Source organism: Mesoplodon mirus, assembly GCF_964341445.2.
Source record: "Mesoplodon mirus genome assembly, chromosome: 13".
NCBI lineage: Eukaryota > Metazoa > Chordata > Mammalia > Artiodactyla > Ziphiidae > Mesoplodon > Mesoplodon mirus.
In genome coordinates this window covers 31183990-31204990 of record NC_138989.1, presented here as the reverse complement: position 1 = coordinate 31204990, position 21001 = coordinate 31183990, and the positions used below count along the sequence as shown (strand labels likewise).

At 47.1% G+C, this 21001-nt stretch overlaps 2 protein-coding genes across 4 annotated transcripts in view; one reads left to right on the top strand and one right to left on the bottom strand.

Moving 5' to 3' along the window:
* The window catches only part of PTPRM (protein tyrosine phosphatase receptor type M), a 748579-nt gene extending 727882 nt beyond the window's left edge, over positions 1-20697 (top strand). For all 3 annotated transcript variants that reach the window (XM_082641116.1, XM_082641117.1, XM_082641118.1), the window contains 3 exons: positions 3943-4106; positions 10178-10313; positions 19959-20697. In XM_082641116.1, the coding sequence (XP_082497242.1) occupies positions 3943-4106; positions 10178-10313; positions 19959-20012 (354 nt within the window). In that variant the 3' untranslated portion in view covers positions 20013-20697. The remainder of the gene's footprint in view (positions 1-3942; positions 4107-10177; positions 10314-19958) is intronic.
* LOC309814886 (replication protein A 32 kDa subunit-like) lies at positions 17689-18883 on the bottom strand. Its single transcript, XM_082641124.1, has one exon. It carries the CDS (start codon positions 18747-18749, stop codon positions 18225-18227), a length of 525 nt encoding a protein of 174 aa, XP_082497250.1. The 5' UTR covers positions 18750-18883; the 3' UTR covers positions 17689-18224.
* Positions 20698-21001: the final 304 nt, after the last annotated feature.

The following is a 21001-nucleotide window of genomic DNA, read 5'->3' as shown; positions in this document are numbered from 1 at the left end:
GGGGACAGAGATCACGTAGGACCTTGCAGGCCGCTGCCAGGACTGGGGCTTTTGTTGTGAAGGAAAGAAGGAGCCGTTACAGGGTTTTGAGTAGAAGTGTCGTGAGCTATAACCTGCCATTTAAAAGGCTCACTCTGGCTTCTGTGTTGAGAACAGACAGTAAGAGACGCATCAGGAGGCTGTTATAATAATCCAGGCGAGAAGGGACAAAGCAGGACGGAGTGGCAGCAGGGGGAGGGGTGGGAGGTGCAGACACTCTGATGTATTTTGACGGCAGAGCCGATCGGATTGGCCGATAGTTTGGATCCCAGGGAGTCGAGGTGGTTCTCAGGATTTGGGTCCTGAGAGCTAGATGGAGCAGACATTAACCAGGTTAGGAAAGGCTGTGCGGGTAACGGGATTGTTAGGGGTGGGGGAACGCATGGACAGAGGGTCCGTTCGGGGGGAACATACTGGATTGAAGATGACTATTAGACGCCTACGTGGGAATATCAAGTAGGCCCTCGAGTCTGTGAGGGTGCAATTCAGGAGAGAGGTCTGAACTGGAGACACAAATTGAGGACTTAATGGAAGATTTAAAGCCATGAGACTGAATGAAACCATCGAGAGAGAGAAGAGAAAGGGACCCGAGAACTGAGCATGGGGCCTCCATCAGCAAGAGGTCTGGGAGGAGGCGGGCCAGGGTGGAGAGGAGAGAGCAGTGAAGGGGGAGGAGCAGCCAGGAGGGGAAGGGGAGAGTGAGATGCCCTGTGTCGGGTGCTGCCGACAGCCACCGAAGAGTTAGCCCGAGAGGTTTAGCCATGGCCAGGTTACTTCCTGAATCCTGCAATTCCATTTAATTATGATGAAAGATTAATTAACTATTGATATCTTAGCAAGAGTCACACCAACAAGCAGAACCATATTCTACTCCCAGGAAACAGGGTGTAATCTGTGTCTCCCTGAGATCACAAACATTGCCAGGTCATAATTTATCCTTTACCTTTAATTTACCTGTAATTAAAGTCAAGCCTTTTTACCACTTGCTGCCCACTGTGGTCAGTGCTCAGGTTTGCGCTATTTTTCACAAAACTGTGAAAGCAAAGGCCCAACCGGAGTGAGGAGGTCCTTTTGCAAAGCAATAGCATTCTGCTTGCTTTTATTGGTCTGGCCTGTCACTGGAAACACATGGATTTTTTTAAACATCTTTATTGGAGTATAATTGCTTTACAATGGTGTGTTAGTTTCTGCTGTATAACAAAGTTAATCAGCTATATGTATATCCCCATATCCCCTCCCTCTTGCGTCTCCCTCCCACCCTCCCTATCCCACCCCTCTAGGTGGTCGCAAAGCACTGAGCTGACCTCCCTGTGCTATGCAGCAGCTTCCCACTAGCTATCTATATTACATTTGGTAGTGTGTATATGTCAATGCTACTCTCTCATTTGTCCCAGCTTACCCTTCCTCCTCCCCATGTCCTCAAGTCCATTCTCTACATCTGTGTCTTTATTCCTGTCCTGCCCTTAGGTTCATCAGAACCTTTTTTTTTTTTTTTTTTAGATTCCATATATATGTGTTAGCATATGGTATTTGTTTTTCTCCTTCTGACTTACTTCACTCTGTATGACAGACTCTAGGTCCATCTACCTCACTACAAATAACTCAATTTCGTTTCTTTTTATGGCTGAGTAATATTCCATTGTATATATGTGCCACATGTTCTTTATCCACTCATCTGTTGGTGGACACTTAGGCTGCTTCCATGTCCTGCCTGTTGTAAATAGAGCTGCAAAGAACATTTTGGTACATGACTCTTTTTAAATTATAGTTTTCTCAGGGTATATGCCCAGCAGTGGGATTGCTGGGTCATATGGTAGTTCTATTTTTAGTTTTTTAAGGAACCTCCATACTGTTCTCCATAGTGACTCTATCAATTTACATCCCCACCGACAGTGTAAGAGGTTTCCCTTTTCTCCACACCCTCTCCAGCATTTATTGTTTGTAGATTTTTTGATGATGGCCATTCCAACCGGTGTGAGGTGATACCTCATTGTGGTTTTGATTTGCATTTCTCTAATGATTAGTGATATTGAGCATCTTTTCATGTGTTTGTTGGCAATCTGTATATCTTCCTTGGAGAAATGTCTATTTAGGTCTTCTGCCCATTTTTGGATTGGGTTGTTTGTTTTTTAATATTGAGCTGCATGAGCTGCTTGTATATTTAGGAGATTAATCCTTGGTCAGTTTCTTCATTTGCAAATATTTTTTCCCATTCTGAGGGTTGTCTTTTTGTCTTTTTTATGGTTTCCTTTGCTGTGCAAAAGCTTTGAAGTTTCATTAGGTCCCATTTGTTTATTTTTGTTTTTCTTTCCATTTCTCTAGGAGGTGGGTCAAAAAGGATCTTGCTGTGATTTATGCCATAGAGTGTTGTGCTTATGTTTTCCTCTAAGAGTTTTATAGTGTCTGGCCTTACATTTAGGTCTTTAATCCATTTTGAGTTTATTTTTGTGTATGGTGTTAGGAAGTGTTCTAATTTCATTCTTTTACATGTAGCTGTCCAGTTTTCCCAGCACCACTTATTGAAGAGGCTATCCTTTCTCCACTGTATATTCTTGCCTCCTGTGTCAAAGATAAGGTGACCATAGGTGTGTGGATTTATCTCTGGGCTTTCTACCCTGTTCCATTGATCCATATTTCGTTTTTTTCCAGTACCATACTGTCTTGATTACTGTAGCTTTGTAGTATAGTCTGAAGTCTGGGAGCCTGATTCCTCCAGCTCCGTTTTTCTTTCTCAAGATTGCTTTGGCTATTCGGGGTCTTTTGTGTTTCCATACAAATTGTGAAATTTTTTGTTCTAATTCTGTAAAAAATGCCATTGGTAGTTTGATAGGGATTGCATTGAATCTGTAGATTGCTTTGGGTAGTACAGTCATTTTCACAGTGTTGATTCTTCCAATCCAAGAACATGGTATATCTCTCCATCTGTTGGTATCATCTTTAATTTCTTTCATCAGTGTCTTATAGTTTTCTGCATACAGGTCTTTTGTCTCCTTAGGTAGGTTTATTCCTAGGTATTTTATTCTTTTTGTTGGAATGGTAAATGGGAGTGTTTCCTTAATTTCTCTTTCAGATTTTTTGTTGTTAGTGTATAGGAATGCAAGAGATTTCTGTGCATTAATTTTGTGTCCTGCTACTCTACCAAATTCATTGATTAGCTCTAATAGTTTTCTGGTAGCATCTTTAGGATTCTCTATATATAGTATCATGTCATCTGCAAACAGTGACAGCTTTACTTCTTTTCCAATTTGGATTCTTTTTTTTTTTTTTTTTTTTTTTTTTGCGGTACGGTGGCCTCTCATTGTTGTGGCCTCTCCCGTTGCGGAGCACAGGCTCCGGACGCGCAGGCTCAGCGGCCACGGCTCACGGGCCCAGCCACTCCGCGGCATGTGGGATCTTCCCGGACTGGGGCACGAACCCGTGTCCCCTGCATAGGCAGGTGGACTCGCAACCACTGCGCCACCAGGGAAGCCCTGGATTCTTTTTATTACTTTTTTCTTCTCTGATTGCTGTGGCTAAAACTTCCAAAACTATGTTGAATAATAGTGGTGAGAGTGAGCAACCTTGTCTTGTTCCTGATCTTAGAGGAAATGCTTTCAGTTTTTCACCATTGAGAATGATGTTGTCTGTGGGTTTGTCATATATGGCCTTTATTATGTTGAGGGAGGTTCCCTGTATGCCTACTTTCTGGAGAGTTTTTAGCATCACATGTTTTTTTTATAATGGCTCCAGATTGAAACTCCTAACTCTTTGGGCCAGTAGACGTTTCCTTCATTATTTACAGGCAGGCCCCTCCTTCCCTCGTGCCCACTGGGATGAGTAGGTGGGATCAACCCGCTGGAGTTCAGCCCCGGGAATAACGCCTGCTTTCTCTCCACTCCCCGCTTGTTGCCTGACTCTCTGCAGCCCCAGGACGGGTACCGGATGGTGCAGCAGTTCCAGTTCCTGGGCTGGCCCATGTACAGGGACACACCCGTGTCCAAGCGCTCCTTCTTGAAGCTCATCCGCCAGGTGGACAAGTGGCAAGAGGAATACAACGGTGGGGAAGGCCGCACGGTTGTGCACTGCCTGTAAGTGCTCAGATCCACTGGGCTGACGCCCTGCTTCACTGCCTCTCATTTCACTGTAAATGGAGAAGAAATAAGCAGGTCTGAGTGAAAGCTCATCAGTCTGCTCATTAAATGTTTGGTTTGCTTTGCAGAAAACAAGATCATGCACGTTTTACATTTGAATGGGGTGTCACTGCTATAAAATGAGCCCTGACCTTGTGGTTGGGAGCCAAACCCCCCCCCCAAAAAAAAACAATACCTGGGTGGGTTCAGTGAGCTCCTACCAGCTCTTGAGAGCCCATTGTTAAGCTTTGGGGAATTTTCTGAGCTGGTTGTTAAACTGTTGGTAACTTGAAATCATCGGTGGTGGGGGTATTACATCACCGATGTCAGCAAAGGCCACAATCCGGGCACCCTCCCTGATACGGAAAAACTGGTTTACCAGCTCACTAGTTGGTAATTCTATTGGATTTCATGTCAGAGGTTTCATAGGAACCGTCTCCTTCTTCTCTGTGGTTTTTAAGAGAGTTTTGTTTTGTCTCATTTTGTTTGCCTGGGGATATATATATATTGGGAAGATTTGCTTACAGTCAGTGTCTCCAAACTGGTCTCCTGGCTGGCAGTTTTAGCAGGTGCTAAAACGGGAGAACTTGGCTACAGAATAATGTTTTCCTTGCAACCTTGGCTGCACATTTGGGGAGCTTTAAAAAAACAAAAAAACACTATGCCCAGGCCACAGCAAAACCACCTAAATCAAAATCTCTGGGGGTTCGAGGACCCGGATTGTTTCAGAGTGCCCCCAAGGTTGAGAGCCACTGGGTCGAGTCTCCGTGCTTTTCAAAGCACTTTCACCTGCATTTTCTCATAGGTGATGGTAGCAGCTAATCAGCCAGCTGGAGCTGGCTTAATGGAGCCGGCGATTAGAAAGCCCTGCAGTCAGGGGAGATGGGTAGAGAATTTGTGGAAACTGAAAGTATCAGCTGACGTCTCTTTTCGGTGGAGTGTCATTAGAAGCGCGCAGTGAGGTCTCTCCCGACTGAAAGGACGATAAAGCTCTACTCCGGGCAGACCGACCCTTGTGAAATCGACAGGCGAGGTTAAGCGCTGGGTTACCGTCCACTCAGTGCTGTATCTCCTGCAATGCAGCCCCCGTAGCCCAAACCCCACCCCCACCCCGGGGTCTGGGAGCCTCCCTGGGAGCCCCTTTTGGCACTGAACGTGGCAGTGTCTTGTCCTGCAGGAAACTGCTGTGCCCTCGGCAAGAATTGTATGAACAGACTCATCCCTGCCCTCCGTCAGAGGCCCCACCCCCAAAACCTTGCCTTCCTTCTCAGGGACCCAGTTCATTAAAAACATCTCCACCGAGAAAATGTCCAAAAGGATCGATTAACAGCTCACGTCCCCGTTTTTATTTCTCTACACCCAGATATAACTTCTGATCAGAATACAATCAGAGGGTCACCTGTGTGAGTTCATACAAGCCCAGCAAGGAAAACTGACATTTTGGTTAGAGTTTGTATTCAATCCATTAGGTTTTTTGGAGATAACTAAAAATAGTTTGCAGTTACCGATTTCTGCGTCTGGACTCCACCAGCGTCTGGACTAGGAATGCCACGCTTCCTAGTAGCTTCCTAACAAGGGCCAGTGCTGTAACCCAAAGGGCTACATCCCAGGAGGGGAGCTGAGGCACAGGACAGGCCTGAGGGGGAGCCCCAAAGGCCCCTTGAATCACTGCACTTCATAGCCACGCTCTCCCAAGGCACAGCTGCGACCCCGGAACTAAACCATTACATCACCACCCCACACGGTGGCTAAGACAGCAGGCCGTTCTTTAACTCCAGTGGACGTGGTGGGCACCTGCTGCTTCTGCCCTCTGACCGGCCCAGCCCCCATCCCCCTGGACTTTTCTTTGGAACCACCGTCCCCACCAAAAGTCGCTGCTGTTCCTGTGGGGCTGCCTCGTCCTCTCTCAGCATTACGGTGGGTATGAGACCCAGGCCTGCTGAGGATGCTGATCGTTGTTGAGATTTAAAAATCTTAACTAAGGTTTTTTAGTTGTGGGAACAAAGTTTGGTTCAATTGGTATTCAACAATTCATGCCAGGAAAGGATGCTTTGACCCTCAAAGGCAACCTGCTTTCCATCTCTAAGGAGAGATCTTCGTATTCAGCAAAGCGCAGCGCCACCTACTGGCATTGGGCAGAGCGTCCCTGCCCGAGACGCCCTCCAGGGCTGTGAATTAGATGGTTCCTTGAGCCGCATTATGGCTCCCACTAAGCAAACGGGATTCTTTTTCTTTACACATGTCTTCCAGCTAGTAAAACCAGACAGAATGGAGAGAATTAAGATATCACCATCTTTCAACCCTTTATGAAAGTAATGGAAGTAGACAGTGGTCGTCGATAGCTGCTGAAAACGTTAGGTGAAAAGCCGATGGGGGAAAAGCAGTGAGGCTTCAGTGCAAAGATAAAACACAAACTAAGGGAGCATAAGAGAATGTCCAGGAACGGAGCCACACCTCGGGGTCTCCTGATTCACAACAAGGTCCCACAGCACACACCTACTGCAGGGCAGTGGTGTCCCTTCTCATGCTACACACAGAAAGCATCCCCAGGTGGATTGTAGACCAACACGTGAAAAGGAAAACAATGAAGCTTCTAGAGGAAATCTTCAAGACCGTGGGGTAACCAGAGATGTGTTACACAGGACAGTATCCATAAAGGAAAACATTGGTAAATTGGATTTCATTAAAGCTAAGCACTCCTGTCCATCCAAAGACCCCAGTGAGAGTGAAAACACAAGACAAGACAAAGAGTTTTGCACTACATACATCTGACAAAGGATTCATAGCCAGAATGCCTAAGAACTACTGCAAGTCAATAGGAAAAGGATAGACACTCCAATTGTTTGGGCAGAACACTTGATAAGAACTTCGTTTTTTAAAAAAGAATATCCAAATAGCCAGTAAGCATAGAAAAGGCATCATTAGTTTTCAGGAAAATACACATTAAAATACATTAAATTTGATGCCCCTGCATGCTCACCAGAATGGCTAAAATTTAAACGATAAACCAATAAATGATTCTAAGTGTTGGGAAGCTGTGGAGCAACTGGACTCCCAAACACTGCTGGTAGGAAGTAAATACGTACAACCATTTTGGAGCTGGTTAACAGCATCTACTAAAGCTAAATATAAATGTATCCTCTGAGCTCTTCTCCTCTGAGGTCTGTGACTACAGAAATGAGTCATATATGCAATAGGAAACATGCTTATAGCAGGTATACTCATATAATATGGAAAGCTGCAAACATCCCAAACATTTGTCAGCTCCTAGATAAAGAAATTATACAGTAGTATAATTATACAGCAGTATATCCATTCAGTGGAATTGTTCTCAGCAATGTAAGAGAACAAACTACTGATACAATATGGGTGATTCTCACACAGATAATATTAAGTGAAATAAGCCAGACTCCAAAGAGTATATACTGTATGATTCCATGTATTCAAAATTCAAAAACAGACAAAAGAAACTTAGGATGCTAGACATGAGAACAGAGATTATCTTGGGGTATTGATAGTGTTGATGAGGAAGGAATATTGGGAGGAGGGGGGTGCAGGGGGCTGATAGCGGTCTGTACCTTGATCTGAGTGGTCGTTACATGGCATATGCATTTGTAGAAGTTAACAGAGATCTATATTTACCATTTGTGGACTTAATTATAGGTATGTTATACTTTATCTAAACAATTGACTAGGAACTTAATCATGGAATGATCAAGCTGGCATTGGAACATAGAGATCAATCTTAAAATCACAGAACAGGTTGATATCTTGTGCCCGCTTCCCAATGAAAGTTCATTTATAAAGTATCCTTGTCCAAAAAAAAAAAAATCCTGAATTCTTATGATGCTCTGGAGCTAACTCCCAATTAACAGGAAGTATAGGATTAGAAATTGGTGTGTTAAGTGCTTCTCAGAGATACAGTGAATGAGAACAACCCAGAATGTGGGTTGTCATTTTCCCTGCAGGAGAAAATGACCCCATTTCCTCAACAAATAAATTGCCAAGAGAAAAAAAGAAGAGAGCAAAGAGGAACCTATAGATTAAAATAAACGTGCAAGACATGTCAACCAAATGCAATGTGTGGACTTTGCTTGGATGAGGATTTGAAAACGTTAACTGTAAGAAAATGTCTGAAACAATCTTGGAAATTTGGACAGTGTCTAGAAATGTGATTCTATTAAGCTGTAGTGTTTATTTTAGGTGTAATAATAATGATATTGTGTTTATTTAAAAAAAGAATCCTTTATCTACTTGGAAAAGGGGTTGATTCCAGAGCTGGTGCAGGGAAGAAGATACAGGATGAGCGTAGAACATCTTGTGGTTCTAGAAAGTAAGGAAGTGCTTGAAAAGAGATGGAGGAACCAGCCTGATGGAACTCCTAATGGCCAAAACCAGAACAATTTCAGCAGCAAAATAAATATGGATACTATTTTAGCTCATAGAAGTGAAATTAATATGTATAAGTCTAAAGTGACTTAAATAATAAAATAGAAATAAATAAGCAAATAAATTTTCAAATGGTGGCTGAGAGACAGCTCTCTCTTTAGAGTAGAATGTAGAAGGAGAGAGGGAAGTGAAAACCAGTCAGGCAGATATCACTGTGACTTGTTGCAGACGGGATCTACCAATGGACACTAAAATCGGCAGGTGAAACTTTGAGGAGAAACAAGATATTTGCATAATCCCAAAGTATCTTTCCCAAGATACTAACTACAAAGAGAAGTTATAAGAAGTTATGATGGTAATTTTACATAACTACACAGTGAAAAAATCTGCCAGACACCCACCGTCTTAATAAGCGACCAGGGGTGGGATAGGCAGGGTGGGAGGGAAGCTCAAGAGGGAGGGGACATGGGGATATATGTATACATATAGCTAATTCACTTTGTTATACAGCAGAAACTAACACACCATTGTAAAGCAATTATACTCCAATAAAGATATTTTTAAAAGAATATAGTAGAATACAACATTGTAAATCAACTATACTTCAATAAATAAATTTTAAAAAAAGAATATAGTAGAAAAGGCAAAAAAAAAAAAAAGTGACCAAGGTCGACATCATGAGCAATAAGACAGTTCAACATCATGAACCTTCCAAGGAGGTAATAGCCCTTCTGTGGCTTCCTTGCCAAAGTGCATAACCTCATTTCCAGTGATGAGAAGGCATCAGACGAACTCAAATGAAGGACTTTCTACAATTTGTATTTTGTGATGACTTCTCAAATCGTGGAAGGGGACCATGGCTGTTTTCTACATCTCACTCTATATTCCATACTCTACAAGATAACTGACCAGTCCTCTTTGAAAGTGTCAAGGTCAAGAAAGACAAGGGAAGATGAAGGACTGATCACGTGGAAGAGACTAAGGAGGTGTGACACCTAAGTGCAAGGTGGGTCCTGGACTGGATCCTGGACCAGAAAAAGTGGTGACACTTGACTAAGGTCTGTAGTTTAATTAATAGTGTTATACCAGCATTAACTTCCTGGTTTTGACCATCTGCTATGGTTATGTGACATTTTTACATCAGGGGAAGGTGGGCAGGCAAGGAACTCTCTGTGCTGTTTTTGCAGTGATTCTGTACATCTAAACTTAATCCAGAATAAAAAGTTTATTTAAAAAGGGCCCTTATGTTTTCGAGATAAATCATGACATGCTAATGGACCGTTTAAGGCCAAATCCATCTTTGAGCATAACCCACACCCATCACAGTTGTCCCGCACATGCTACACGAGTTGTTTGTTTATTGAAAAATTTCCTGGGTGGTCCCTTTCCATAAAAACTGATAAATTGCCATATCAGGTTACATCATCAGGGCAGAGACAAACTGGGAGAGCAGGATGTGCCCGTTTCCCATCACCTCCAGTCAGGTGATCCCCGGGCCCCATTTGCATCAGTAGAGGGATGGGCCCAGGTGGAGAGTCCCAGCCGGGAGGGCTTAGGCAGCAGGTGCACACAGGTGGTGGGAGCCGTGTGGTGCGAGAGCAACCCAGGCCCACCACCTGCCTCTCCTCCTCTTCCCACAGGAACGGGGGAGGCCGCAGCGGCACCTTCTGCGCCATCAGCATTGTCTGTGAGATGCTCCGGCACCAGAGGACGGTGGACGTCTTCCACGCCGTGAAGACGCTGAGGAACAACAAGCCCAACATGGTGGACCTGCTGGTAGGACCCCGTCCGTCCCGCTCGGGGGGCCCTTTCCCAGTTAGCGTGAGACACCCGGCCCCTCGCCCAGGCTGACCCCTGTGCGTGGACTTTTCTCCCTCGTTCTCCCTTCCTCTGCCTTTTCACAAGGAGACTCAGCTCAGCACATTTGACACATGGAAATAGTTGAAACTCACAAGCGAACATTCTGATTAATTGCCGTTCTCGGCAGCGCCTTCCACGTGGCTAAGCACTTCATCTTCACAGAGAAGAAATAATCATAGCACACGAAATGCCAGATTTTCAAATTACATATTTTATAAATAGCTTAATCACCTAATATTTATCAAAGCTGGGAATTGGAGTTTGACATCCAGACGATTGCATTTAATTATGGTGGCCATATCTGAGGAAAGGATGAAAGAGGTGGAGAAACAAAGGACGATGTAGAATTATTTTCTTAGTGTTTCATGAAATCTCTTTTTTGTGCGGAGCTGTTGAGATGCCAGCCACTGAGACTCAAGAATAGGAGAATAGCTTAAAGGAGGAAGCTTTTCAATGAGGTTTTTGTACTTCTCTGTCAGTGGAGGAAGGATCGGAAGGAAACAGTAAGACTGATCCCAAGGTGGGGAGAATGGGCGGGGGCGGGGACGACGGGGTCACTGATGAGCTTGGAAAGCCTGCGTCCTGGGTGCGCAGCACTGCAGCAGGGGGTTAAAATTGTAAATGTAATAAAGGGACTAAAGAGGGAGTTGAGATTCAAGCTGAGGCTGAAGACGCAGCCATGGCCCCTGCCTGTGATGGCCACATCCGAGCCCTGCTTGGCAAAAGCCCTGCTTCCCCCACTGACGTGCCTCACACCCGACGAGCTGCTCCTGCCCCCAGGAGCACCGTGCTGCCCAGGGAATTTGGTAAACAGGCACCTGTTTGGCCAGGTGCAGACTCTCAAACCATCAGCAATTACCATGTTGGTTTCTGTGAAAAAAGGATCTTGCCCCCCACATGGCAGCTCCCTGCCCTGCCCTGGGGACGCCCCTGCAAACCCACCCTCTAGTCTCAGCCCTGCTCATTGGAGTGAAGTGACCTCAGACAAAGTAACTTGGCTATTGAAGTCACCTTGGGCACGTCGCTCTACTTTCCTGACCCTGAGTCGTGTAAACTAGGGATAGTCTTGGTTTGTTGAGATCATCCCACGTGACGATATGTGTGAGAGTGTTTTGGAAGCTGCCCAGGTGAGAAAGACCTGGTCCCTGAGAGTGGAGGGGTCTACGGGGCACGGTGTGGCCTGGTCCCTGAAAACGAGTGCTGGGTGAGGGCGAGGGGGCCGCCGGAGTGCAGCATGTATACACACGGTGCTCGTAAGTGCCTTTCCCATGGCCCAGATGTCACGCGGATGGGCCAGGAGGCTGACCCTCCCATTCCATGCCCGGACTTCACTAGTCAGAGAGCTCTCTCACTCCCCGGGACCCCCCCATCCCGAATTTTAAAGAGTTCCCCCACCATGGAATTCTCCATCTTCTGGGCTTAGGGCAGTTGAGAAAAGGCCAGTCGGGCAGTTAGAGGTGGCCTGAGTTTAGAATAGGTAAGCAGATTGAAAGAGAATGGAAAGAAATGCATAATGAAAATATTCTGACTGTGATGTCATTCGGTATTTGACGCCCTGATTCAGGGACGGGTGTGTTGCTTCCAAACTTCAGTTGGTACTTGAAAAAAGCTGACCTTGATTTTTTTAAAAAATGTTAGTTCCCTCTCACTGCAGCCTGAACTAAGCAGATCATTAGAAACAGACCCTTCCAGACCTTTCCCCCAGTGGCTCTGGCTACAGCTTCCATCACTCACCAATTTTTATGGGCAGGAACAGCGTGGCTTTTCCCAAATCCGCGGTGCAGACTACAGGACAATGGTGATTTTACATGAAGGAAGCTTCTGATCTCAGCCGACTTTCCTATGATAGCCAGGGCGTTTCCGTAGTTATGCGTGATTCTGATAGAGAAATAGGATCCTTGGATGCCCAAAACCCCGAGGGTCAGCACCAGTTTTAGGGTCAACTCAGTGGCTGAGAAATGTAGGATAGTGCTATACTTTCCTGAGAAAAATGTCTGATAAACTTGTCACAGTGCCTGCTGGCGGGATAATAGATCATATCTGGTGACCAGAGAAAAAATGTCACAATGCTCTTTTCAGTGGGTTTGAAGCTTCTTGAGTTGAATCAAGGCTCTTGTCGTTGGCTTGTTTGTTTTTGCCTGTAAGTACAATTTCTGTTTAGTTTGGTATTCGTACATGTGTGTGTTGGCTGAGAGAATTAATTAATTCAAGTCAAGGAGATAAAATCTGGTATAATTTTATTGGGCATAAAAGGCCATCCAAGACCTGCGTTTCTCCTAAGCACAAAATGTTGTACCAGCAGCTGAAAAGGTACCTCCTAGCTGCCTCTGCGCAGAATGAAGCGGGAGCCAGGATGCCCCGGAGCGCAACCCAGGAGGTAGGCAGGTGGGCGTGGGGAGCCCTGCCAGGTGCCCCTGGGTCTGATCATTGGGGGCCCCTTCCATTCAGACACCAAAATTTGCTGCCACGCCCTCCCTGCCAGGGCCGGATGAATGTTCCGCGGCGGTCGGTGTGCCTGTCTTCGTCTCCCCTTGCAGCTCACTATTTTTCCAAATTGCTTCTGAGTTAGAAACTTCCCTATGCGTTTTGAAGCATGGCACTCTCCAGGGAGAGCCAGAAGGCCCTATGGATTTATTTCTTCAAACGTTTAGGTGTGGAGGCTCCAGGGGAAAGCCAGTGGACTGCCAGGAAGCAAAATCATTTTAACACAAGACTAGATGTTTTGATGCAGCAGGGGCCACTGGGTTTGTTTCCTGACCCGTCTTTCAGGCCAGCTTCTCAGTTATCCACCTCTTCAGCCAGGCTCCAGCCCCCATCAAAGGCCTGGGTTCCAGGGGGGTGGGGCAGGCCGTGACGGTACAGCCTGAGGTTGGCGCTATTGGCCTGGTCAGAGGCGGACGGGGTCACCTGCTCTGAGCCCGACGGTCGACGGTCAGCAACTTTCAAGGGTACAATTCCACATCATTAACTCTAGTCACCGTGCTGCACATTAGAGCCGCAGAACTTACTGCTCTTACAACTGAAAATCTGTTCCCTCACCAGCATCACCCCACTTGTCCCTCCCCCGGCAACCACAATTCTAGTCTCAGTCTCTATGAAATTGACTTTTCTTTAATGGGAGCTTTAAAAAGTTCTGAGCCCTGGGCCCACCCCCGAGACTCTGATCCAGTTGACGTGGGCCTGGCTTTTCAGCAGCGGTGGTACCAGCGCCCCAAGTGATCCTAATGTGCAGCTGAGGTTAAGGAACTTAGTAGCTAGTCTAGAAAGGCCCTTGGCCCGTCTGCACATGAGATCACCTGGGGCACTTCGCAAACACAGATGCCAGGCTGCGGCCCAGAAGGTTAAGGCAGTCAGAGCCCGCGTGATGTGCTACAGGGCAAGAAACACAACTCAGGAGGGTACAGAGGCCATCCCTGCCCTGCCACATGGGCCGCAGGGCGAGGCTGGGCAGCTTCCTCTCCATCCCTCCTGCTCCCACTCAGACCTCTGCCGGGACCTCCCGTGACGGACAGGTGACCACCCAGACCCGGCCCCTTCCCTCTTCCCTGCACTGAACTAACATGCTGGCCCGGCACTCCTGCAGAGGGCCTCACCCCCGCCCTGCAGCCTTCCCAGCATGGACAGCACACTGACTCTCCCACTCACGTGTGTAAACTGCCCCCTAAGCCTCTGCCTGAGAACTCACGGGAAACTGACGGGCTATGTGAAAGGCGGGGCGTGTGGGCGTAGGTGTGGTGTATAGGTGTGTGTGGGTGTGTGCGCATGTGGGCAGGTGTGCATGTGTCTGGCTGTGTGCAGGTGTGGCTGTGCATGTAGGTGTGTGTGGGGGGGGGGGTGTGCCTGTGTCTGGCTGAGTATGTGGGGCTGTGTGTATAGGTTTGTGTGGGTGTGTAGGTGTGCACGTGTGGGCGGGTGTGCATGTGTCTGGCTGTGTGTGGGTTGTGTGTGTCTGGCTGCATGTAGGTGTGGCTGTGTATGTAGGTGTATGTGGGTGTGTGTGTGTAGACATGCACGTGTGGGCGGGTGTGCATGTGTGTGTAGGTGTGTGTGGGTGTGTGTGTTGCATCAGAGGATGTAGGCCTGGGGGGCTGTCAGAGAGGCTCACTCACATCCCTGAGCTGTGCCCCCACCAGCCATGTGTCCCGTCTCTGGGACACTGGTGGCCTCCACGTCCCCCAGGGCCGGGCCCTGCCACACATCCCCCCAGGCTCGCAGCCCTGAGCCCACTGACCTGCGGTCACACTCCCTGCTCCTGAGGAGTCTGTGTGAATGTCCTGTGCCCCTGCCCACCCCAGACTCTGATCCCCCGGAGACGGAGCCCCCACCCCCACCCCCCAGCCCCATCTGAGCTCCTGGCTCCAAGGAGGGCCCAGTAAACATTTGCTGGGCGAGCGGACTTTTCTTCTCTGTACCCGGACCCGCGTCACCCTGAGTTGCTCCCTGGAACCCAGAAGGCAGCGGCTACAGGCTAACAGGTCTGGATAGGGAAGCAGCTGCACGGACTGTTCATGGGCTTTGAGGGAGGAAGTGCTTCAGACTCTTTCAGAGCTGTAACGAGGGTAATGACCCACCCACCCCTCGTCAGAGACGGGCAGCTGCCTCCTAGGGGTCTCCTGGGCACAATGGTTGGTCACCCAGTGTGACCCCCTGGGAACGTTGAACCAAACGGTCCCACCCAGGATTATTGGCACAAGGGAACCACTTCCCCTCCGGGCAGGCGCATCAGTCAGAAGGATTTTTTTCCAGACTGAAGGATTTGTCAGCAAGGATCCAGCCGAAACTGAAGCTGGTGCTAGTTTCAAAAAGCAGGTGCGCGCGGGAGGGAAACCTTGCCCCAGGTGAGCCGTGCAGACTCTTCTCTTTGAATCTTCTTAGGCGACATGTGGTGTTTGAAGTGACAGACTGACCGTAGGGCCCCATTCTGCAGACACAGGCTGCCGTGCTAACAAAGGCACCGTCCAGCCCTTCAGGGGAGCCCCCTGCAGCCGCCCGCTGACACCGTGGCCTCGTGCCATGCCCCCGAGAGCGGGGACCTTTAAAGCGTGACCTCACTTTGGGTGCCCTTTCAAACTTCACTTTCTCCCCTTTTGTGGAAACAAGAGGTGGGTCTGGAGTGAAGGTGAGGTCAGGGGTCTTCGAGAGGAGTAGCTTGTTGCCCTGGTTACAGTCCAGCACAAAGATGTCGGGTGACAGCTAATGTCACCCAAATCGGGAGATTCTGGGACCAAGGCATAAAAGTTCTTTTTTCCCTGAAGCACAGAGCTAGCTCGTGGGGCTTAATTATACTGTTCAAAAGCAAGGAAGCTGAGAGAGGAAACCACCAAAGACGGGCCTATACCTGGTGATGGAGTGTAATCTGTGCAGTGTGGGAAGATTGCAGGCATTTCTCAAGGTGCTTGGGGGAGGAGACGCAGCAATTCATGGCCTTTCGGCTCGTTCCCCTTATTTTTCTGGTTCAGAAACCAGTCATCACAGAGTCTGGGGGCTGGCAGCTTGCTTAGGAGAGATAAAATGAGAGAAAGAATTCATTTTGAAAACCATAGTCATGCCTATGACCGGGTACTTTCAGTGACGCCCCTACCACAGCCATCCCTCAGGATGAACCCAAGGGATTCACCCCTGGTTTCCTGGTTTCCTCGCCTGCGTTGTGACCTGAGACCGGCAGCCACATGGCCCTCTAAGTGCATTTTTCTGTGTTAAGAGGATGGTTCATAGCCGGTGCTGAAACTAATTGCAAGAAGGGATTGATCGTGTTTCTGCAAGAAGGGATTGATCTCTTAGTTTTCCATGAAAAAAAAGAAAAATGAATTGTCTGTGTGATTCACAAAAACAGAGAAGTGATTGGAGCACTCCATAGCCAGCGTCAGCCCAGTGAGTTGACAGCGTAAGAATTTTGAAATTCAAACGATCTTTTCGATATTCTGAAAATGAGAGTATCAAACCCTGAAATAATAAATCCTGGAATGCGAATCAGAAAGGTTTAGTGTCACATATTTTTAGTGCCCTTAGGTGTACTCCTAGGAGTGGAATCCCTGGGTCATTGGGTGGCCCTTCGGAGGGACCACCAGATGGTCGTCCAACGGGGCTGCACCATGTTGCAGTCCTCCCAGCAGTGTAGGAGGGTTCCAGTCTCTCCACGGCCTCACCAGCACTCGAGTTTGTCTGCCTCTCGTAGTTTAGGCTGGCAGGCGTTACTGCCATTGATGTTCAATCTCATGGCGCCTTCGGTGTGTTGAATGATCTGTTTACTTTGTCTTCACCTCTAGATTGTAGGATCCTGAGGGCTGAGGCTATATCTTGAATTCCCCAGTCTCTAGCCTTAAATGTTAAATGGGTTGACTCAAAAGCTGCTAAACCCATTTTTTTGGTCACCATTTACATACACAACCAATGTATGACCCCCAGCTGTGTGCCAGGCTCTTTGCTAAGGATGGTGTATTATCCACGGAGGGAGAGACCATGGCCCTTGTCTTCAAATAAATAGGTTGGTTTAGAGGGGCATTTAGAGAACAAAATGTAGGTGAGGAAAGAAAATTGCGATGACTAATTAGGCCCATATCAAAAAAAAAGGAAATTTCTTTTTTTAATTAATCTGGCAAACCCCAGAGTAAGAGGTGCACGTCCCTGGTCGTGGCCGTCATATTGGATGTGAGACAGTGGTCCTGGCCACACGGCGGGTGAAAGCCTCCCTCCGACTGAGGGGGAGGAGGGCCTGCCAGTTGCTGAGTGACTGGGCTGCTGCCAGGGGGCAGATGGAGGCGTCCCCAACCCCCGTGTCCCTCTGCTCGGTTCAGAGGCCACACCCAGGTGAGCATCTATCAGCTCACGGCATAAACACAGGTGCCGAAGGCCCTCCCCTCCCACCTGAAACCCCACCTGGGCCAGGACCTCACACGGGGCTTGCTCAGGCCGTGGTCCAGGATCTGAGAATTCTGTGCTCAAGAGAAATGAGCTCGCTGCCCGATTAAGAACTGGTGTGTGGCTCCCAGAGGGCATCAGACGTCCCCACTCTGTGCCTTTCCTTATCCTGTCGCCTCCACCTGGGATGCTTGCTAGGAGGACCACGTACTTTATCATTCAAACTGGGACACTTTCTTTTTTTAAAGCAGTTATAGAACTTCTATTTGCATGTTACACCTCATTAACTTATCTCTGAATTAGCTGAGATGATAAAGTATTAATTATTACAGTGTAAAAAAATAAGAACATTTTTACAAGTTACTGCAATAGAACTATGTTATTAAACATATGAATGTACTTATTTTGTAGAAAACACATATCTTTCTCTCTGCCCCATGAAGCCACCATTCTAGAACCCCATGCTTATAAAAACACACTTTTGGCGGCAATTATGACAAGGTGAAAGAAAGTGCAATTCTGAAAGTAACAACACATAACCAAAGTGGGGAACAAAAACAGGCAGAGGTTAGTGGGCTTCGTGGCTAGCTCTCTGCTGACAGGCCCTAGTCCTGCTCTTAACAGGAAACAATTTAGGAATAAAAACTCCTGAGTATTATTTAAGTAATACCGCCCAACCCTCTCGGTAGCATCCCTCTTCCAATTCCATGTATCCTGATATTGTAACTAACTAATTTGTAACTTCTTTAAGAAATTCCGCCCTGGTTTACATCCCTGTCAGTTGCCCATATCCCTCTGAGCTTCAAAAACACAGAAGAGTAGTAAGTTTCAAAAGGATGTCAATTGAAACCTTTTATAGATGAAACCTACTTCCTAGAAGTCAACCTACCAAATATATACACAGCTGGAGGCGAGAGATTGCATAAAAAGTCTGGCTGGAAAATATCTCGGGTACCCAATTAGATCCAGTTATTCTGCGTCTGTGGATTTAAAATGCTCAACATCCACAGTGGAATAGATGTGTCCCTCGTTGCTTAGAAAATCCACAGCTTGCTTGATTGAGGCTACGGTCATGTGTTGGAGCTGATTCTTGAGATCCTGAAAGTTCAATCCTTCAGGCCTTGGGCAAGCCTTAATCAAATTCAGTACCTGGTTCTGGGCCACAGTGAGGCCATTTGCTGGCATGAAGCTATTCCCACCGAAGTTCCCAGCTTCACCCATTCCTGGATTGCTGATAGGTGCTCTCCCTGCTGAGAGCTGGCTGTTAGACTTGCTCGGCATCATGTATGCATTGACTACTTCCAGGATATGTGTGGTGAACTCATTCATATCCTCCAGGGGCATGATCTTAAAGGCTACCAGGCTTTTCTTGTTCTGAAAAGATCTCAGATGACCAGCCACTTTCACATATGTTTCTGGAGGAACCACAGTGTTTTCACTGCTGGCATCATCTGTGTCAACCCACTGGCGAACATCCATAGGTGCAGCCGTCATGTCATCTATTTTGTAAACAATGTTGGTTGCAGCCTTCTCTGCATTTCTGATTATCCCCACAATAGTGACCTGTGAAATCTCAACATTTCCAATTTTGAACACTTCATCAACCAGAGTAGCAGAAAGCAGCTGAGATATGATACAGGGTACAATATGCTGAGCTCGGGCTCTAGATTTCTTTTCGGCCTGGGAAGGTGTCGGTGATCCAAAGCCCCCAGGGGACTGTGTGTAGCCTCCGGCTCCCCCAAAAGAGGAACTGCTATAGCTTTCAAATCCACCTGGTTTTATACAACAACGGTATTAATACCTGTTCCGCCCTCCAAGCCTCTGAAAAATCCACAGGACCCCCCAGACTTCACCCTAGCCACTTCCAGCATCTCCTTGACCTTCCCCCGACCCCAAACTGGGACACTTTTGAGAGTGAAAGGGCCTACAAGTAACGATGACGCCAGGACAACAGGCATCAATTGGGACTGTCCCGGGCAAACCAGGACACATAACCACCGCCCCCCCGCTCACGTGCTCATCCTCAGGCTCCCCTATTACCTGCCACCCCCTGCACATCTTCCTTAAGAAGCTCAGCTCCCTCCTCCACTGCACCCACGTTGGGGAGCACTCGTGGGCGCTGCTCAGCTCTGCCTTGTGAGTGCCATTGGGTCCCCGTCTCATCCTGCTCGTTGGACATGGACTTCTCAGAGTCAGGGACCAGGTCAAGGCACTTGATACTTAAGAGGTGCTTAATAAACTCTCATAAACCGGAGGAAATCCTGCTGACTGACAGTCAGAGGTAAAGCTGGTCCAGGAATGAAGCCACATTTATTTACTGAGCAAATCATGAAGGCATGTCCCCAGCCCTCATTATCTTTCCTTCCACCTGTTGGCTTTACAATAATTTGTACTCAGGATGTTGATGTAACAGGTGAACACATATGTGTGGACAAACAGAGATATGTGTTGCAGTTGTCTAGAACTTTCCAGGAATCCTAATGAGCATAGATATCAAAATACCTCTTTCATCGGCCTTGTGGGAAACATCTACAAAAGGCGAATATGTGAGTGGTTCAGGACCATGACTTCCCAGTTCGTTTCTGATTCACATCCTTCTCAGTTTGATTGCTTCCAATTAAAACCATAATCTGGCATCATTGCTTTCAGAGAAACTGCATCCCGCTATGGCCACGCTGACATTTTGTCCCTTCTGTGTTCCAGGATCAGTACAAGTTCTGCTATGAGGTAGCCCTAGAATACTTGAATGCTGGCTGACGGCGTACACAGCCCTGCCCACAAACCTTTCATCCTGCAAAGCCAGGACGTGCCATGGTGTTTGTGCCGATGAGATGAAGACTTCTCGATATGCTTATTTTGCTTTGCCTAATTGGCTCTTTTTAAGAGCCCAAGAAAGTGTTTATAAAACTGCTTGCCCTGCCCGATTCCCAATAGTGCTGCTGCCTGACGGAAAACTACCCTCAGCATCCAGTGGTCCAGCCCTGTCCTCCTAGGCACCAGCTCTGTAGAGCAGCATGGACAGCTGGTAAATTGAAGAGCACAATTATATTCTTATGAAGGAATTTGTACCTTTGGGGTATTATTTTGTGGCCCGTGAACCTTTGTTATTGTTACAACTGAGTGTACATTTTTGTTCTGTGGAGAATGCTACCTGGCATTATGATAATATATTATTTTAGTTAAAATTGGTATTTTAACATGTCGCATAATATATGTAGCTTTTCAAGACTAACAGATAAACATATAACGAACAAAGAGATGTATGAGCTGTTGTTTCTATCAGATTTGTATTGTTTCCAAGGGAAAAGCTTGGGAGGCGTTCAGTTCAGAAAGGCGGAGATCGATGATCAGATTCACAGACCTAAAGCTTTGCCATGTGTTTATATTGTAAATATTTTTGATTTCATCAAATTATTTATTCATTAAAAGAAATTTTCGTGAAGCACGGTGAGTGACAATCATTTTTATCCAGCCCTGGAAATGACTTGCTACTGTATGATGCTACCTTGTGTGAATTCTCAACTCAATAAATAAAGACCCGTGACCAGTGTGGTGTCTGCCTAGTGTCCTGGCACCCCGGCGGGGGCAGCTCCAGTCACTCTGGGCCTTTGGCAGAGAGATCGTGCCCAGGTCTGCTGGCCTGGAGCAGGTAGAGTTGGGACTCTGGAGAGAGAACTTTTGTCAGTGAGAAATCGAGGCCCATCCTGGGAGCCTCCCCGGGTGCACAAGCCCCAGAAGCCAGAGCC

What these genes read in the sequence shown, in the direction of transcription:
- LOC309814886 (XM_082641124.1), bottom strand. Translation starts at nt 18,749, where the DNA reads ATGACGGCTGCACCTATGGATGTTCGCCAGTGGGTTGACACAGATGAT.